Raw genomic sequence first — 19,237 nt, 5'->3', positions numbered from 1 at the left:
TATTTTGTCCCCAAAAAAATTGTAGATGAATACAAATTTTGATCTGACGATACTAATGATGACAGTGGCTGCAATTCATCTTGTAAGGCACATGAATGTACTAATTTTCATAACATCACACGGTGGACTCACCATATGACTTACAGCCCTAGAGCTACGCCACTAGCATGCCTAAGAAAAATAAGTATTTAAAAGGAATTTCTCTTAACTGTTTACATACTAAACATAACTAAATAAAAAAGTAAATTGACTTTCTCTATAATGATTGTATACCAATTTACATACTCCTTGGAAATTGCCAAAAAAAATTACATAACTGTAATGAAGCATTGTGCTAAAACAAATCCATGCAGCTGCTACCTGCATCATTTTATGAATCATTACCTTAATGTGTTTCTAATATCAGTTCAAAATAGACTCTAAAACCTTTTCTTTGATGCAGAAAATAAGTCACTTCTTAGTTTCTCAAAGGCTGCAGGTCTTTCTTGTAGCATTAGATGTTATATCCACTCATCCATTCATCATCCCACCAACCAAACATGCATCCATGATCTTAATTTCTCTATTAGCTTTTCATACGATCCCCCAACTTCATCACTCAGTCATGTCTCTCTGACTCTCACCTCCTTCCTTCAGTCCATCCACCCATTCCATCCCACCATACCTCTATCTGCCTGCGGGCTTCTCCCAGACTCTCAGCAGCTTTCTTCAGATGCTGCAGCTCGGCCTCCAGGACCACAAGCCTCTGCTCAGCCTCCCAGGTTTTCCTGCTCTGCTCTCCTAGCTTGGAGCGCAGGTCCTGGGCCGCAGTCGCCTGCCTGTCAACCTCCTCCTCGGCCTCCTGGAGCCTGGTTGTCAGAAGCTCCACATCAGGAGCAGGCAGCGAACATACAGCCTGGTCTGCAGCGGCCGACTCTGTGTCATCTTCTACACTTTTTGGATGCTTTTGGACCTCAGAGCTTGTTGTTACTGCAGTCTGTTCTTTCTTTAACTCATTTTCCTTCTCCTGTCTCTCCCTTTCTTTCTGCCCTCCCTCTGCCTCTCCTCTCCTCTTGGGCTCGATCTCCTCATCGCTCAGTTCACTTTTTTTCCCTTGAATGTGGAGAACCTCCTCACCAACTCCTGCCTCCCTCTGGGCCCCAATGATTTCTCCTCTTCTTTCCCTTCCCTCCATCATCCTAAACCTTCCTTCCCCCTCTCCCCTACTGGATTCAGAGCCCTGGACTCCTCTCTCCCCATTGTCCGTCTCCTCTGTGTCTGGCTTTGTCTTCTCTTCCTCCTTCGTCTTGTCTTCAAGGTGTTGCAGTTTGGTCATAAGCTGTTCCAGGTGCTGCTTCAGAGTACCATTTTCATTCTTCAAGTTTTGAAACTGAGAAATATAACGGGAGAGAAAATTAGTTTCTTTTCAGAGCTTTGAATCTCCTGCATTTTTGCTTCATTTTTTGTCCTTTTGTCGTTTATTTTCTTTTGGTCGCTCCATGTATTGAACATGAATGAACTTGAATGCATTGTGAGCAAAAAGAGTGGAACCTCCTCCTGCTCTTTCTCAAAATGCATCCAGAAAAAGAGAGCGAAAAAATGAAACAAGGATGAACACCAACGGGAAAATTAGACATTGATTTAAATGATTTTTCGTTGGTGCACAAAGGCACTCCTCTACACAAATAAACACAGGCGCATCTGTGCATCCTGAAAAGAACATCAGGGCTGCAGCTATTACAGGTAATAGTACAGCCCAGAGAATACAGGAAATACACTGTAAAAATATAATTCATACAGCATTTTGAATTTGAATATTTTGTTTTAAACACTCTATAAGTTTAAATATGATGAGGAAATAGCATGGAGCCTGCTCTCACTGAACACAGAGCAGGCCAGTATCCTAAAAACCTTGTACATTTCACCTATGTGTGTTGAATTTGCAACCTTTAGCTCCCTCTCTGCTCACCTCCCTGAGTGTGTTCTGATGCTTCATCTCCAGGCAGGCCAGCTCATCTTTTGCATCTGGAGAATCAGCCTGCAGTGAGAGGTGATGGATGGTTAAACACCTGCTGTAAACTGTTGCTTCCTGCTTCTGTAACTCAGCTCAGACAGACTCAGATATGCCAGCTTTACTAGTATTTTCATTAAACACACAGAAATGCTTCCTTATTATTGTATTGCTTGTAAGATACATAAGGGCATATGGAAACTCAATATGTCTGTAGTATGTTCTTCTAAAGCTTCATCATCTTTCTTCTGTTTACTTCCTGGATAACTGCAATCACTGATCCCTGCAATATCGTTTCATTATTTATTAGCCCAAGGCTTTTGTTCATGACCTCCTCTGACATTCAACCTATAGCAGGGGAGAGATAAACTGTTATGGATTATTCCTGAGAGTCGTAATCTTCAATGCCTGCACCCTGACCTCTTGCTGGGCCTGCAGCTCCTCCAGTCGTCTCCTCAGCTCTGCGTTCTCCTGCTCAGCTCCCAGCAGCCTCAGCGTTGAAGCCTCGCCCACTTCCACACTCAGCGGCTTCTGATCTAAGACGGAAGAAGGGAGAAATAAAGAATGAAGCATAAAAAAGATGAAAGCAAGAGGCAGATAGGCGGGGGAAAAAGGAAATGGAGAAAAAGAGAAATGGATATGTGAGGAGATTCACTCGGTTATTGTTGATTGATAACCTGTGGACCAGTTTTACCTCAACATATTTTCTCTTATCAGTTAATTAAAATGTCTTAAATGACAAGGTGCAGAGAGGCAGGTGCTCTGACCAATCAGTTCACTCAGCTCCTCGTCAGACTCCGGCTCTGATTGGAGGAAACTTTGGTGAACCGCAGCGACCGGAGCGGGAATGCTGCCACCGCTGCTGCTGCGCCTCAGGTCCGCCTCAAGGCTCATGTTCATCTCCAGGAGCTCATCAACTCGCTGCCTCTCGGTGTCCCGCTCCTGCGCGCACACACACACACACATACAGATACTTATTCATTCATTGCAAGAAAAACTGATTTTAGTGGGCACACTCACAACACACATAGATATTTTAGATGCACATTTATAAAGGAAAACTGGTAATTTCCTCACATATTAAACTATAATTGTAAATACATCACACATGTACACACACACACACACACACACACAAAACCTACACAATAAGAAATATGTCCAGTAACACACACATTTAGACAAACATGTACACAAGCACACAAACATACTGTATAATTACAAACACTCAAAAATTTAAAACATATGCAAATTCACTAATAAGCGGACAAATACACAAATCATAGCTCCACCCACTGCTTCCACATCCATGATTTTCTGACGCAGCAGAAGATTGTCCCTTTCCAGCTCCCTTAGCGAGGAGCAACGGGCCCGCGCGCCAGCCAGCTGCTCTTCCAGGAGAGCTTTGGTTTCTTGCAGCGCTGCACACAGCTGCTGCTGCTCCTGCAGGGGGCGCCGCACACAGGGAGAGGAAACATGAAATTACATGATGAAGTTGAGTCATCATCATGTCAGTCAGACTTCAGGAAGGCGGACCGTCAGACCAAACATTTGCTGAGAGAGTCACATTGTTTATTTTATGTGCCTGTTGCTGCTGTAGCTCTCAGAGCTCATCGATCTTTCTGACCCGCAGTTGTCGGCACCAGCTCACAGGATGGTTTGAACAATGTCAGCACAGTCATCTTTGAGCAACGGTTGTAATTTACGTTGTAACCACTTCCTCTAACCTGCCCACACCTATCACTGCTTTGGTTATTTCCTACATTTCCAAGAATGTACCAGCAATTTTTTAGACGTGCAGTGAGCAGAGGGAATGGCATGTAACAACTATCCCCAGTAAGCCGAGGGACCTTGTGACTGTTACATAATACAGTATGGTAAATGTATGTAATATGTGTCTGTAGCCTTGAGTAGTGACAACTGTTCCATACTTTTATTTAGTCTAATATAATCCTTTTTAAATCCTAACGTTAACTTAACGTTAACGTTAAGGAAAACAGGAGAGGTCTAACTTAAACACTGATGCATTGAGAATTTTTTTGCTGAATTAAAATAGTGTGGAAAAACGTGTGTATATTCCTCAAACAAAGATGTTGAAAAAAATCTATTGCTCTGGCGTCAGGGCTGAGAATTAAGATATCTATTGGCGCCCGTATCAAATTTCAAGTATTACCCAGCAATATAAACCCAACATGACTCGTAGCTGCTTTGCATTCTGAAGAAACCTCTGCTCCATAATTCAGAGAGATGACCAGTAAAACACGTATCTGATCACGATTTCCTCTTCAAAAGATAAATACGACTCCCAGCAATAGAAGGAGCTCAGAACTACAACATCATCAATACAAGTTAAACTGTGTTTCAAAGTATAATTCTGCTCTTGCTTTGCAGTTTTCACCTTAGTTTCTGTCAGTTACATTAACATCTTCTGACCAGAGTAATTGCTGAGATCTAGAAACACTGCGACTGACATGATGTGTCATAGGATAACGAACAGAAGCAGTCAGACAATTAGATGGTAATAATTTACGCCACCTTGTTTTGGAGATAAAACTGAAATTGAGCAACTACTTAGGGTTCTTGGCTGTGTGATTTCTTTTTAGAGATGTCACTGAGTTTCTCAGCCCTTAACTTGATGAGTGTGGTGTTATCACAGACAGAAATGACAGCCAGAGCTATGAAAATAAGAGCTAAATTGTTATAATCCGGAGGCGTCTCTAAGTGTGTCGCAGTGGATTTTTCTTTTAAAATAGACAATCTCTGCATATAAACATTTCATATTAGCTCTTCTGCAAAACGTCACTGTGAATCTGTCAAAATTAATTATAAATCCAAACATGAGAAAAAAAATCATCCCACCAGCTAATCTGGGCCTTCACAGGGACGCAAAATAAATCAAATAAGACTGAGAAGGTGACAGCGAGGACACCGTGAGGTGTTTTACAAGGATATGAGCACATTTTCTGCCTCAGAACAGTTATACTACCACAGAATAAATCTCATTTGGGTGTAAAAGCTCCAATAACTGAAACCGTACTCCTGCTCTTTGTCAATGAAGCAGCTCCGGGCTGTAAATCCTGATGACATCACACAGTATAATCTCATTGTCTGACTTTGTTCGTACTCACTCTTGATTGAAACGCTCACGGCCCTGAGACGGAATATATGGCTTTTCAGATTAAGTGGTACTTCTGTTTGAAAAGTAATAGCTACTCTAAGAAAGGTTTTAAAAGGGGATCTTCTTGATGCAACCTGTGCTGGTAATGTTTATATGAGGAGCTCGATTTGTAAAGTGTGTGTGTGTTTGTGTGATTATATTTGCTTTTTCATTGATTTGACACATAACTTACTGCCAAACCATTTGAATGTATTTTGTGGTGTAGATGTAGCCGTGCTGCTCGTTCTCTTTCTGGTGTAAATAAGTTCAGAAGTGTGTTTATAGTGAGTTGTGTGTTTGAAGTGTGTTTGAAGTCTGTGTGTGTGTGTGTGTTTGTGTGTACCTTCAGCTGAGTGCGTGTGAGCTCCAGGCTGCGCAATCTGTGTTTACAGCTCTGGAGCTCGGTCTGGAGCTGCTCAGCCCGCATAGCTCGCTCTCGGGCGCAGTCCAGCTCATCCCGCAGTGCACGCATGCCCCTCACCTCACCCTGCAGAGAGCGGTTCTGTAGACACACACACACACACACAGATATATTCAAACAGCAGTGCGGATGAGGTCAAAGAAGGTTGTGCACAGATCTGGGATATGCAGCAGAGCAAATGTTGACAAAGTCTGATACAGGAAGAGGGAAAGGTGTGTGTGTGTGTGTGTGTGTACTTATGAGAATGAAATATCCTCACAAGGATCATTTACATGAAGAAACATTTTGTTGTAGCATCAAACCATGTTTCCAAAATCCCTCAAGTTTGTTATTTGGGAAGGTTATGGCCCTATGATTGTGCATGGAGTTTCGTTCTGGATTATGAGTGTTTAATCTGTTCAGCTTGGACAGAAAAACAAAACTGTAGTTGGCTGCAATGTGTGCAGTCTATTTGCTGTTAAATACAAAATCTAAGAAGAATCAACTTACTGGCTGTTAAATGACACCTGTGCTTTGTGCTGCTGACTGTAATTTATCCTTTTTGGGCCTAATATGCAGTGAGTTATAGCTGTTGCCAAATTAGTTAAGTTTCAGGAGTGATAAAGCCTTTCCACATGTCCAAAGCTCCTTTAAAAAGTTATAGCAAAAATTGAAATATCTCAAATTTGGCAGCACAAGTCAGGCTTTATCATGTGTTTTTACCTCTTTCTGAAGTTTCTTGAGCTGCTCTTCCATGGTTTGTATCTCCTGTTTGTAATCCAAGATTTGATCACCTTTATCATCCCTAAAAAAAATAAAAATTGAGTCTCATCTGTGATGAATTGGCTGACAAAAGCTGATAACATTAGAACAGATTATGTTTGCTAGAAATAGTATACCCAGAAATTATAACTGGCCAACACTGACCTTTATATTATAGTCAAAATTAAATACACAATGAGAATTGGATTACAGCAGTAAGAACCTGATTTGTTCTTTACTTACTGCTGAGTAACAACTCTTATTCTTGTGTATTGTAAAGTGTGACAAAATTATTTGCAGATTTTTCATGTTGACCTTTATCACAACTTTTCTAAAGGTTTTTCCATCACACACACGCACACACTCACAGTTGCTGTTTAAGGCGACGGAGTTTGGCCTTGCTATCTGCCAGCTGGAGTGCCAGACCTTGGGGTGGCTCCTCGCTGTGACCACCCAGGGGCACCGTGGTTGAGTCAGCCTGGGCCTCCCGCTCCCGACATAGTTCTGCTATCCTCTGGGAAAGAAAGATAGGGCGATAGACAAGGGACAAAGAGGACAAGAGGAAAAGAAAGATTTGGAGAGGGAATGAGACATGTGAGATAAAGTATGGGAGAATAACAGGAGCCAAGAAGAAGAAGAAGACTGGAAACAAAAATCAAGAAGTGTTAGGTAGCCAGAAGTGTAAAAGACTGTTCATTTTGTATTGTCATTATAGTATTTACACATGTCTTGGATTAAAAAAAAAAAAAAAAAACTATTTGTTTCTCTACAAAATGAAAATGACCTTTCTGTTTGTAATTGTCCCCCTGTGGTCTGTTTGAGATTTTCTACAGCAATATAACTTTCAGTTTTCATGTGCTTACACTATTCAGATAAAGTCGAGCAAGGTGAGTCTTTGTCTCATCAAGGCTTATTTGAGTCAGTGGAAATTATTTGATCAGAATTTATTACTTTATGCTGCACTGATCTCATAATAAGATGGTAGCCGAAGGTTTAGAGCATGAAAGATTTAGAACATTATTCACTATTCAGAACTGAAATAATTCCTTTACTAATGCCTTTTTATCCAGCAAAAAACTGGCAACAGTTCTCAGTGGAACTGCAGGATAGAGTCAAGCTGAGAAAACAAGCTAATTTATTGGGTAATAATTGGTGTCTAGGTTTTTATGAAGACAAAAAATGACCTTGCTCTTTGGAGTCTTCAGAGACAGTGGAGGAAAGCAAATCCTGTCCACTAATATTGTATTTTAGTTTTGAAATCATACTTGTGGTTTCTGAACTGTAATCTATCCTGCAGCCTTCTCAACTGAACTACAAGTTTAACATCAGCGTTTGTTGCCTAAAAGGCAGAATTACTATCACTGTGAGCGGTGAATAATAACTACAAACTAAATATGAGATCTGAACAGGATAAAACATAATATTTTGTTCAATATGTGGAACAGTGAAGCTTCAATGAAACAAACTGTACTTTTATGCATGCTTTCAGTTAATTACATTTTCTGACTTCACAGACACAAATTTTCTCATAATGATGTTGGTGGAAAACACGGTACAGGTCTCAGACAAAAACATCAAGGTTACTTCAGGTTATTTTTTGGTCTTTTGTCTTTAATAGATAGTTTTCAGTGAAGGTCCACAGCAGGAATCGAACCAGGGACATTGCTGTCATACTATCTGTTATGTGTCATTAACCACTTGGGCCCCAAAACATTTATTTTAAAATCATTTTAAGGCCTCAAAGAATCTGTAAGAATTCATGTATATGCTCGCACAGCGTGTGAGTTGCAGCCATACATGGGTCTGACTCCATCTGTCTGAACAGATGTAGACAGTACACATGTGCAGTATTTAAAGTCATACAGTGACTGTGTCTCCAATTAAGCACTTTCCAATCAGCTGTATTATTCAACACCTCAGGTATTTCTGCGGTGCTTATGGCTTATTTCTCACATTGGTGTCAATATTTTCACATCATTTCAAAGGACTGCATGGTAAACAGGAAGCTGCCACCAGCAGCCAGTTAGTACAAATATTGGTGGCAGGGGGGAGACAGGAAGCCTAGCTCTTTCCTAAGGTAAAAAAAAAATCCACCTGCCAGCCCCTCAATAACTCACTTATTAACATGTAATATTTCATCTGATTATTTAATACAAAACTGAAATATTATGATTTTACAGGTGTTTTTGGATGGGAGCAAAATACTTTCGGAGGTGTTTCAAGGCAGATTTTGTTACCTTTGGACAGAGAGGCTAGCTGTTTGCCCCTGTCTCCAGTCTTTATGCTAAACTAAGCTAATCAGTTCCTGGCTGCAGTTTCATATACACCATACAGACATGATACAGTGGTATCAATCTTCTCATCTAACTCTGGGCAAGAAAACAAATGTTGATATTTTCTGAAATGTCAGACTATTCCTTTAAGTGTGCATACCTCCAGGTGTGTGTCTCTCTGTGCCAGCAGGCTTTGGATCTGTTTGGCCATGGAGCTGAACACCAGCTGTAAGTCTGCACCTTCCACCTCTACCAGCTCCTCCCACTGCAGCGGCAGCACCATGCGAGGATCCTGAGTCACCTGCAGCAAGGACAGCGTCTCAGGTCTCTATGATAAGATCTATGTGCGTCTGGGAGAACCTGACACAGAATGGCAGATCTGGTGACAAATGATCCACCCGGTGTGAAGGTTGTGTGAATACCAAGCAGAAAAGCACCTGTGTGCGACGGGGAAAAAATGTATATTTCTCACATTTCTGAGAGCTGTGTCCAAAAACGCCTGACTAATGCATGCAAAACTAATAATCATGTAGACAGGTTTGAAATGTCCTCGGGTGGAAGGCATATGAACAGCAAGCAGGGGGTGCATCCATCTACACAGGAAGAGCACCTCTCACCTCTATGATTTATGAGGCTGAGAAACCTGGCACAGAAAAGGATGATGGGAAACATGCTGTTACTGTAATTCAGACACGCTGGTATGCAACATGCTGTTTTTATAATGCTGGCAATTATTCACAGGGGGTATTTTTTAAAAGAGTACAATTTGGCCTTTATGCGTTATTGGAGAGGACAGCAGAGGAATGGAGGATGACAGAAAAGAAATGAAAGAGACAGAATGGTGTGACAGGGGTGGAGAGGTGGACTTAAGTGGTGCAGGATCCATCCTACGGTAGCAGCAAAGGGGCACCCAGAGGTCCTAAAAAGGCAGTCAGCAGAATGACAAGTGGCTCATTTTCACACTTACTGGGAGCACCAGTAGAAGGTATAATAGTTTCACTCTGTCAGCCTACAGGCCAGGCACAGAAGAAATTCTTTGCTAAATCATATTTAGGGACAAAAATCGTTTTAGAGGTGTCTCCCCTGGACAATATCTCCTCATACTGATGACCAGTCGGTGAGTGGCTTTTATATATTTGTGGTGTTGATTTGATTAATTCTGCACTTGAATGTACCTGTTGAATACAGCTGGCAATGGCTGCCTGGGTCTCAATGTCCAGAGATTGGATCTGCTGAATGAACGTCTCCTTCCTCTCACACTGCAGACACAGAGGGATGAGATGGTGTCAGGTGTGTGTGTGTGTGTGTGTGTATGTGTGTGTGTGTGTATAGCTCTTTCATAGGCTACTTTTGGGGACAAGACCAGTTGACTGGGGACAGTTTGTCCAACTGGGGACAAAAGCTGTGTCCCCAGTTGGGAAAAAGCTGATTTCTCGGTTGATGATGAGTCTCTAGGAAATTAATGCAAGTCAATGTAATTTCCCCAAAAGTGACAAGAGACCAGTGTGTGTGTGTGTGTGTGTGTGTGTGTGTGTGTGTGTGTTAAATCAAAGCATATCTATATAATACAGTATATCTGCCTGATTATCTAGAGCTGAAATGACTAACTAAATATCTTTAGGTTTTAGCCTTTAGTATCATTGTAACAAAGCTTTCTGCTTTACTGAAAAAAAAATCCCCCACAATATTATGCTATTAATTTTCAAAAATAATTTCTTTTTTTAAACATTAGCAATGCAGCGCCACCTAAAAATAAATTAAGTAGTCAGGGTTTTTATACATAATTGTATTCACTGTGGCCTAAATACTATTCACTGGGGCTTTTTTCTTTCTCTTTTACACAAGACTGAAAAATGACACAATGCTGCAGGATTAGGTGTGAAAACGGAAGCAAAAAACAAAAAATAAAAAGCAAACACAAAAAAAGTATAGCCACATAGGCAGCCCTCTAATTCTGTGATGCCCATTACACTGCGCAGCAGATAACAAAATAACAGAATGATTTTTGATGATAAAATTGTTTGATAGATGAAAAATGGTGAGACAACTTATTTTTAGATAATTATCACTCCTGGGGGCAAAAGAGGTCACATTCACCCTGAGGGTGGTGCCAGAGGAAAGTGTGTGTTGTTAACTAAAGCAAGGTTTATAATCTTCACAGTGGATATTTTAGGACATGTCAGACAAAGACATGTCAGACATGGATCATCTTCTGCCCTGTTAATACACTGGCAGCATGTTAACGATGGATAAACAAGCCAGCATGTCAAGGTGACTTTCTAACACTTAACATGTTAGCATATTAATTCTATTATTTATTAATTACTTTACATTACAATACATGTATTTTTTATACTTGGAAGCAAAGCAACTTATAATAGGTGTGCTGTTGTTAAAAAATTATTCAACAACCCCTCTTTTTAAAGTGGCTCTTCTGACATTGTGCTCATGTTCTAGGTTTTGCCGCAATACTGAATCACCAAAAGCTCAACCATCCAGACAGACTTAAACTAAAGAAGCTTTGGTGAAAGTTCAATAAGATGCAGTAAGATCTCTCTTTCTGACTTTGTTCCTCTGACGTCTGCTGTTTCCTGCTGTTCTGTTTTTTCTCTGTCACTTCAGCTTTCTCACACTCACACATTCACAAACCCTCCATCACCACACTTGACCAATGACCTGTCTGCCTGCCTTCTTCAGTCCCTGGTTTCTGTTCTTTAAATATCATAGCAGTTCTGTCATTTTGTCTTTCAGGCCTATTGTTGTGCAGCCAACTTCCTCCCAAGCATCACTTCGACCTCCAAGATGTTCAGGTAGACTCCACTGAAAGTTTCCATCATATACCTTTTCCAGTTTTCACTGTCTAATTTTATTTTACAAACCAGCACTTTTGCCAAAAGATTAATTTGACGGTTTCTATAATAGGAGGTATCCTGTCATGAAATGTTGGATAAGTAGAAATCTGAGCCTTAGATAAAAAGTCTGGGGATGAGTTGAGTCATTAGTATTCATTATTTGGGGAACCAGAGATTTCTGCGTCAAATTTCATGGTAATCCATCCAGTAATTATTTTACTCTGGACTAGTGCTACGACACAAGATTGACACACTGACCACACCACCGGCACGGCTGAAAATGTTAAATACTGAACATCAGTACAAAATACTGGTTGTCATTATCGTCCTTCAAAAAGCGTGATGGTTGTGTGTGTGTGTGTGTGATAACCTGCACTGCGCATCCTAGTAAGAGGAGCAGCAGTCGCCTGAGCTCTTCCACGGCTGCCTCTGAGGACACAGAAATAACTGTCATCATCATCATTATCATCATCATCTCAACCCCGCTACACTCCCCCCCCTATCATTATCACCTTAATGTGTTTCACAGATAGCAGAGATATGGACTCGTATATAAAGTATAATTACTTTCTTGCTGCTGAGAGACATGGCACTGATAGGATCATGTTGTTATCTTGTACCTGTTAGGGGGTCCTGCCCCAGAATGGCAACATTTGGGAGAGACATCAGTATCAACTGCTGCAGATCTTCCTGAAGAAAAGAGTAAATGTGAAGAGTTAAGTGAAAAAAAAAAAAAAAGCTGTCAAGTGATCAGCTGGTCTATCCCGTCTGTCTGCCCACAGTGAGCCAGGATAAACAACAACAGCAAAACTTTCCACCAACTTGCTGCCGTTTGTGGTGTAAACACAGAGCTGATATCTGATACCAGAACATTTTTTGTTCTGTTCCAGGGTCAAGGAGCTTTAATAAATGTCAGTGAAGCTTATTCTTAGGATTCTCTAAAGGTAATAGAAACCTAGAAACAGATCTGATGAATGGATAACAGTCCTGTAACAAAATCCCTGAGGTGTTTATATTGTTGCCCCTGTGCTTTAAAGATACAGGCCATGTGGGGAATGCAGGCATGGTACATTAACAACAAACAGACTCACAAAGATCACAGTGGACGTCACACACGACCAGAACCCTGTTCTGACAACAAACTGAGGCAACTACTGCCAACAAGCTACTTACTAGAGCCTAACTGGTGCATTATCATGGCCATTATTAATGACTGAGTTTATATATATATCAGATATATCAGTGTTGGTTTGTTGGAGGATAAACGACAAGAAATTACAGTGAAGAAATTCCACAGATATGATGATATTTAGTTTTAAAAAAACAGTCTTTATCGCATTGTACAACACAAACCTTAATTTTCAACTGTAACATGTCAAGCTCCAGCCATATCTTAAAGATCACAAATGATTTATCTGTAGGCTGTTGCTTTGTAAGCTTTGTATCATTATATGTTGTATATGTAACAACGAACAATGTTTACTTTCCCTCCATGGTGCCTGCACCCAGAGTTCCCCCACTCATTTGCCAGCTAAAGTTCCCCGGATAACGCAAAACCTGCCACCTTATCACACACCCTAATAACAGACCACAGGAATAACACCCTGTAACAATTTACAAACTAAACAGGCTAAACTGACAAAGGCAAAAAAAAAAAAAAGAAGTGAATATAAATAAGCTTGAAAGGAAATCTATAAATGAACCCAACATGCTGTTCAACACATAAGTGCGACTGATGTAAGGCCTGGGGGTATATTATAATCTACATAAAATTAGGAAGATTAATACATAAAATAAGGAAGATAATAATCATGGTTACTTGAACTAAAACTAAGTAGTTAATGAAGAAATAATTCTAATAATAACAAAGTAATGTGATCTGCCCTTTAGTTCACACATCAGAAATGATTTTTCTAACTGCACTATATGCCCAGGCAGTTTGATACAAAGACAATAAAATAGACAAAGGTTATTTTAGGGTTATGAAAAAATAGAATTTAATCATTTACTGCAGCCACTGAATCTACAAAATGAGATGACACACATATTAAACGCTGATGCTGTTGAATAAGTGAGTGAATTGGTTCTGTATTCTCTAATCTGGATGTTTCTAGAATGGTCCTGAGAAAGACGGCATTTGTAATGTGATAAAGACTAGCAGAAGGCCCACCAACACTGTGGTCAGCTTGTAATTTCTACTTCAAGATCTTGGACAAATCTCCTGGCAGATTCTAAATGACGTTGAATTGAGCTGGAAGGCAGACGCCTCAGACATCCCCCGTCCAGAAACCTGGTTTTTCTGGCAACAAAAACAAGTATTTGTCATGTGGACCTGCAGTGCTTTGCTCTTCCTACATCGCTTATCTGGTGCAGCACCAGTGTAGCAGGTCAGCAGCCTGTTACTTCACTACTTTATTTAATTGGTCTTAAACTCAGGAAAGATCAGAACAATTTCCCTGTTAATTAAAAATGCATCTGTCAAAGAGCCACACGCTGACGTTGGCTAGCTCCTTTCCCAACTGCTCTGAAAGCCTGTTCACATCCTCCCCCAATCCATTGCTGCAAAAATCACCAGAGTACAGAAGCAAGTCACAATTACAGCTCTCTCACTGTAATTTATAAACTGTACAGTGAGAAAGGCAGTGTACCGAGAGGCAAGCTCTCCCCTCAGCACATCCATCGTGTGCGAGTTTGGCATCAGAGGCATGTGCAGCCAACCTGAAGTTTCTGCTCCTTCAGGGCATGTAGGGCATTTTCCACTGCAGCTCTGTGTTGGTCATCGTGCAGCCTCATGGTTCATGATGCCAAACAGACTTCTGCAGGAGATTAGCCAGACTGGAAATTATATAGAAGCTGCTTGTTGTTGTTGGCACGCTAACATCCTTTCATGAGCAGTTCCCTCTCCAGTATTACGCAGCCAAGATACATACTGGGTTGTCTTAGCTTAAATCCCTCCTGCTCTATATTTAATACATCATCATTTTGGTACAATGTACCCTGCTTAAGTAAGAGATTACCAATGTGAGTAATGCGTGGTGCAATTATCTGAGCTGTCCTTTCATTTCCAGGCCAGTTTCTCTCTAGGTTAATCTTCAGTGGTATCATGATAAAAAACAAGAAATTAGCTTTTATCTCTCAGTAAATCTGCCTCTGAAAATAATCTACTGCTGTAACAGTACTCCTGAATTAAGAAAAATGTTTTTAATGAAACTGCTGGCTGCAGCGGTGAAGACAATTAAAATCCATCTGCAACTTCATCTTTTCCAAATTCCATCTTTCTATCAATAATTCCACAGACAAGTTTAGATTTTCCATGACTCTGCAGAGTGCCTCGCTGCCCCCTTATCTTTTCTTGCCTTTGTGCACATGTGCAAACCAGATTTCATCTGTAATTCAAACATCATTTAATGGATGTTCAGCAGCCTTAAAAATGTCACGGTTTACTGAAGACAGAGATCTTTAAATGCAGACGGTCAATAAATTAGCAGGCAGGAGAAATTAACATTTAAAATCCCATTAACAGGAGGCTGAAAACAAAGTGTCTCAATTCAGCAGCATTAAGGGCTTTTACAGTGGAAATGAATAGAATAGAATAGAATAGAATAGAATAGAACATAGTTATATAGTTATATACAGAATACAATGAAACATAGTAATATAGAACAGCATAGAGTCAAATAGAAGAGGACAGAACAAACAATAGAATAAAATAACACATAATAGTATGGTACATAACATGTGAATGGAATAGAATATAATAGTGTAGAATCAAATAGAACAGAATAGAATAGAACATAGTAATATAGAATAGTGTAGAGTCAGTAAATAGAACAGAATGGGATAGGGTAGAATAGAATAGATTAATACACAAACGTATAGAACAGAACAGAGCTGAAATTAATAGAATTCAGTGCTACTGAATAGAACAGAACAAATAGAACAAACAGAACAGAACAAATAGAACAGAGGACAAACAGAATAGAATAGAATAAAATGCAGTACAGTGATAACAGCCACACAGTGCTGTTAAACAACACTTGTACAGTATCAGTGAGTCTAAGCTGAAGAGGTTCTCTGCCTTCACGTCTGTATCATCAACACAAATAGCTCAGTGGCTGTATTAGAGAGGCTGAGGTCACAGCAGAGAAAATTAAGCCTTGCCAGGCTGCGCACTGCTGCTGTGGCTTAGACTCGCCACACTCGTGTCAGTGTATCACACGCGTAAACACATACACAGCAAAACAGCATCAGAAAAAACAAGAGCGAGAAGTAAAAGTGTGACCAATGTGGAAATAACCATCCACAGTGACAATGGAGCCTTATTCTGAGTACACCTGGTGAAATTCTACTGCAATATGAGCTTCCCAATTATCGCCAGTGTCTTGTGCTGCTCTGAGCTTTCAAGGGACATCAGTGATTCACAGAATATTAGGAAGTGAAACCTTGTAGACTCGTGTTCTTGTTTTGTGTGACGGGCTAAGCAGTGCATGCTCAGTCCACCTGACTAGTGCTCGGGGAGGCTTTTCTTTGCCGAGAACAAAGGCCTTTGAATCATCCTTTGAGGGAAAGAATTGTGTCATTTCCTCAAATGCCACGGGCACCTACAACGCACATTATGAAATGCATGATACTGAGAGCTATTTGATAGATTTTTATTCTCTTTCTTTTCTCAGCCCCCTCCCTAACGGTAACTGCAGCTAAAAAATTCAGCTCGCTACTCCTCCATGTTTTCTCACTCCATTTGCCTGATAATAAGCAGGGACATGTCTACTGAGGATGGAAATTTTCTCTGTTTCATCCTGTCTTTCATGCAAGTGCTTCGTCACCCACTGCATACTCTTCAAACTTTCTATAATATCCTTAGGCGGAATATTTGTGTATTGAGGCTGATAGTTGAGCTTCATCTTGTGCTGTGTTTTTTTTTTTTTAACTACCTTACAGCTAGACAACTGCTTCTCCAGCCCTCCTCCATCCTCTCCCGCGCCATTTGGTGTGGCCTTGAGTTATGATTTAGAGGAATATTTCAGCGTTTTTACAAGACATTTCTATTTATAATGAACTTGGAGTCATTTCAGTACATCCACAAAGAAGCCATTACACTAATATTTTTGGAGAACTTTTCACAAGAAAAGAAAGAGTGAATTGGGCTATTCAAAACGTTTTTCTAAAACACGTCAGATGGAGCTCAATCTGCAGTCAGGCTATTTCCAAATGATGGTGTAGTCTGCATCACTGTGTCACTGGTTTGCCTCAGCATTACTTCTCTGTGTAATGACCAGTGGAGGTCAGAAGAGTTTGACAAGATATCAAAATATCCAGTTATGCTTTCTTGAGGTTTTACTTACACAGAGATAAAACTACCATGAAAATGACTCAAAGAAATAGTTTGAAACTTTGGAGCAGACACGTATTTGCTTTCTTGCTGAGAGTTAAATGAGAAGATCAATACCACTCTCATGTCTGTATAGTAAATACTAGCTAAAGCTGGCAGCCGATTAGCCTACCAGATATTTCTTGCCCAGGCACAGTGAGTCTCCAGGAATCTATTTTTTACACTTTGGTTTTTATAAAAATGGTTATAAAACACAAAAGATTTATATTTTGACCCTTTCGTCGCATATGTGGTCACTGCAGAGGACAGTGAGCCAATTTCCTGTTTATGCCTAAGTTGCCTAAGAATGGTGTGGCTGTATATCAGTCACGACACTGGACAGTCCTTGAAAACACCACAGGGCAGCCACCCAGTTTCAAGCAAGTCCAATGCAGCTAAAAACTCCAATATCCATAATGGGCAAAATGTCAGATATGCCAAGCACCTCAGGAATATAACAGTCCTGTTAAAGAAAAAATGCAGTTAAATAGGGATAAAAGAGAAACTGTTGTTACTTCCACTGTCGTTATAAATTCATTCAAATTGTATCTCAGGAGTCAAAAACAGTTCAGTGCTTAGATTTACTGAAACTTCATTGTGGGTCTCATCCCTTTGAGAGTGGAAATGTTTAAGACTCTAGAGAAAACCAGTGCATGCTCTGTTGATTCTCTGCACATCACTCCTGATTTCCCTCCTGATGATCTGATCTAACTCCTCAGTCTCACCCTCTGCCCCCGGCGTGACCCTCCCCTACCTGGTAGAAGGCTCTGAGGTGTCGATTTAAAATAGAAAAGTTCTGTACTCTCAGCATGTGATCATCTCTCCCACTGTCGTACAGCCGCTCCACCTTGGGGTTTGGGTCTCTGGGATGAACACAGAAAAGACAAGGCAGTGTATTTACTGCAGCTTGATCAAACAGCCCAGTACCACATCTCTACAGATGAGAAATTCTTATACAACGGTGCATTTACGGAGAGAGTGAATAAAATTTTAATGACCCAGAGAAGCAGGCAGTGAGAACCCTCATACAATTATTTGTTGAAATAACGTGGCTTAGGTCAGGCCAAATTAATCAGCTGTTCGGCAAATACTGACTAAGATCTTGTCTTGCAAGTTGAGAGAGAAAAGGTTTTATTCAGCTGAAAAATGAACACAGAGATAAAGAATTCAGCAGAGACAACTAACAGGGCGGCACGAATGCAGAACCACATTTCATGATTCACTGGAAATTTGTGGCAAATATGATACATTTATGTCATCCTTTCACGCTGGCTGCAGACCAATGTGAGTTTACAAAAGGGACTGTGATCAAGGTTATTTCAAATTATATGCAAGAAAAAAATAGGCTACAGCCATGCTAGTGTATATGTGAGGCTGTACTTAGGCACAGCAGTGCTTGCATGCTAATGTACTAGCAATGACAAACTGATGCTAGGAAGGTACAATGTTTATCATCAAGTTTAGTGTGTTAGCATGCTAACATTAGCTTATTAATGATAAACAAAGGGGTAGTGTCATTAGTTTTGCAGATATTTGGTCATGAAACAAAGAACTGGACAAATAACATGGTGACCTGATGATGGCACTAGATTAAATGTGATGGGAACTAAGTGATTACCCTGTCATCTTGAGAGGGACATAAATTTGCCATCCCTAAAGTTATACCACTAGCATGGCTAAAAACTAGTCACACTTACTTACTGATTTTAATGCTGTTAAGAGGTTTTCTCCCTAGAAATAACTGCCTTGGAGTTTAATTGAGCCAATTCCATTTATTAAGTTATTAATACAAGCCATGGCAAATTTTTGTAACTAACTGCAAGGTTGCACTGCCATTTTTTTCTACTGTAAATTTCTCCACAAATGGCTCAAAGCACTCAGCGCTTATGACTCTTTTATTTTTATTTCTAATTTAAAATGTAAATGCTCCTCTATCATTTCCGATTCAATGGAAAATGTCCCCGTGTTCATCAAATTAGCTCATAATTTCCCTTGTCTGGTGGTCACTTTTATTGCAGCCAGTGCAAGACTGCGAGGCAATGAAGCAAGAAAATCTAAATCAATCTTACATGACCCTCATGACCTCATTGAGAAAAATCCCATTGGTCAGCCTGAGGTAGCGATCCCGGGTACTCTGGGAAATTGAGTTCACTTCCATGTACTGACTGTAGAGCGGGACACCGTCCTCTCTGTCCACCATCTTCTCAAACAGCTGAACCTGTGAGAGACAGGGAGGGATTATGTTGTGTGTGTGTGTGTGTGTGTGTGTGTGTGTGTGTGTGTGGAGGAAAGCATGAGTGAGTAACCAGGAGGTGGACAAGACAAGAAAGACAGAGACAGGAGCAGAAAATAGGTACAAAGAGAGAGAGGAGATGGAGAGGCGCAAACATTTTCACACAGGAAGCCACTTGAGTCGGTGCACCTGTCTGGAC

At 40.5% G+C, this 19,237-nt stretch overlaps 1 protein-coding gene across 1 annotated transcript in view; it reads right to left on the bottom strand.

Moving 5' to 3' along the window:
• The window catches only part of ccdc88b (coiled-coil domain containing 88B), a 41,005-nt gene that overhangs the window by 20,346 nt on the left and 1,422 nt on the right, over positions 1-19,237 (bottom strand). The window contains exons 2-15 of the mRNA XM_018660229.2: positions 18,875-19,023; positions 17,560-17,668; positions 12,055-12,124; positions 11,805-11,863; positions 9,758-9,841; positions 8,743-8,883; positions 6,678-6,823; positions 6,271-6,352; positions 5,491-5,649; positions 3,287-3,433; positions 2,758-2,932; positions 2,411-2,526; positions 1,949-2,017; positions 665-1,369 (exon numbers count right to left, since the gene is read on the bottom strand). Coding sequence (XP_018515745.1) covers positions 665-1,369; positions 1,949-2,017; positions 2,411-2,526; positions 2,758-2,932; positions 3,287-3,433; positions 5,491-5,649; positions 6,271-6,352; positions 6,678-6,823; positions 8,743-8,883; positions 9,758-9,841; positions 11,805-11,863; positions 12,055-12,124; positions 17,560-17,668; positions 18,875-19,023 — 2,211 coding nt within the window. The remainder of the gene's footprint in view (positions 1-664; positions 1,370-1,948; positions 2,018-2,410; positions 2,527-2,757; positions 2,933-3,286; positions 3,434-5,490; positions 5,650-6,270; positions 6,353-6,677; positions 6,824-8,742; positions 8,884-9,757; positions 9,842-11,804; positions 11,864-12,054; positions 12,125-17,559; positions 17,669-18,874; positions 19,024-19,237) is intronic.

The sequence above is a fragment of the Lates calcarifer genome, linkage group LG8 (genome assembly GCF_001640805.2).
Source record: "Lates calcarifer isolate ASB-BC8 linkage group LG8, TLL_Latcal_v3, whole genome shotgun sequence".
NCBI lineage: Eukaryota > Metazoa > Chordata > Actinopteri > Centropomidae > Lates > Lates calcarifer.
Note: the sequence above shows the minus strand (reverse complement) of the source record. Positions and strands in the feature narration are given on the sequence as shown.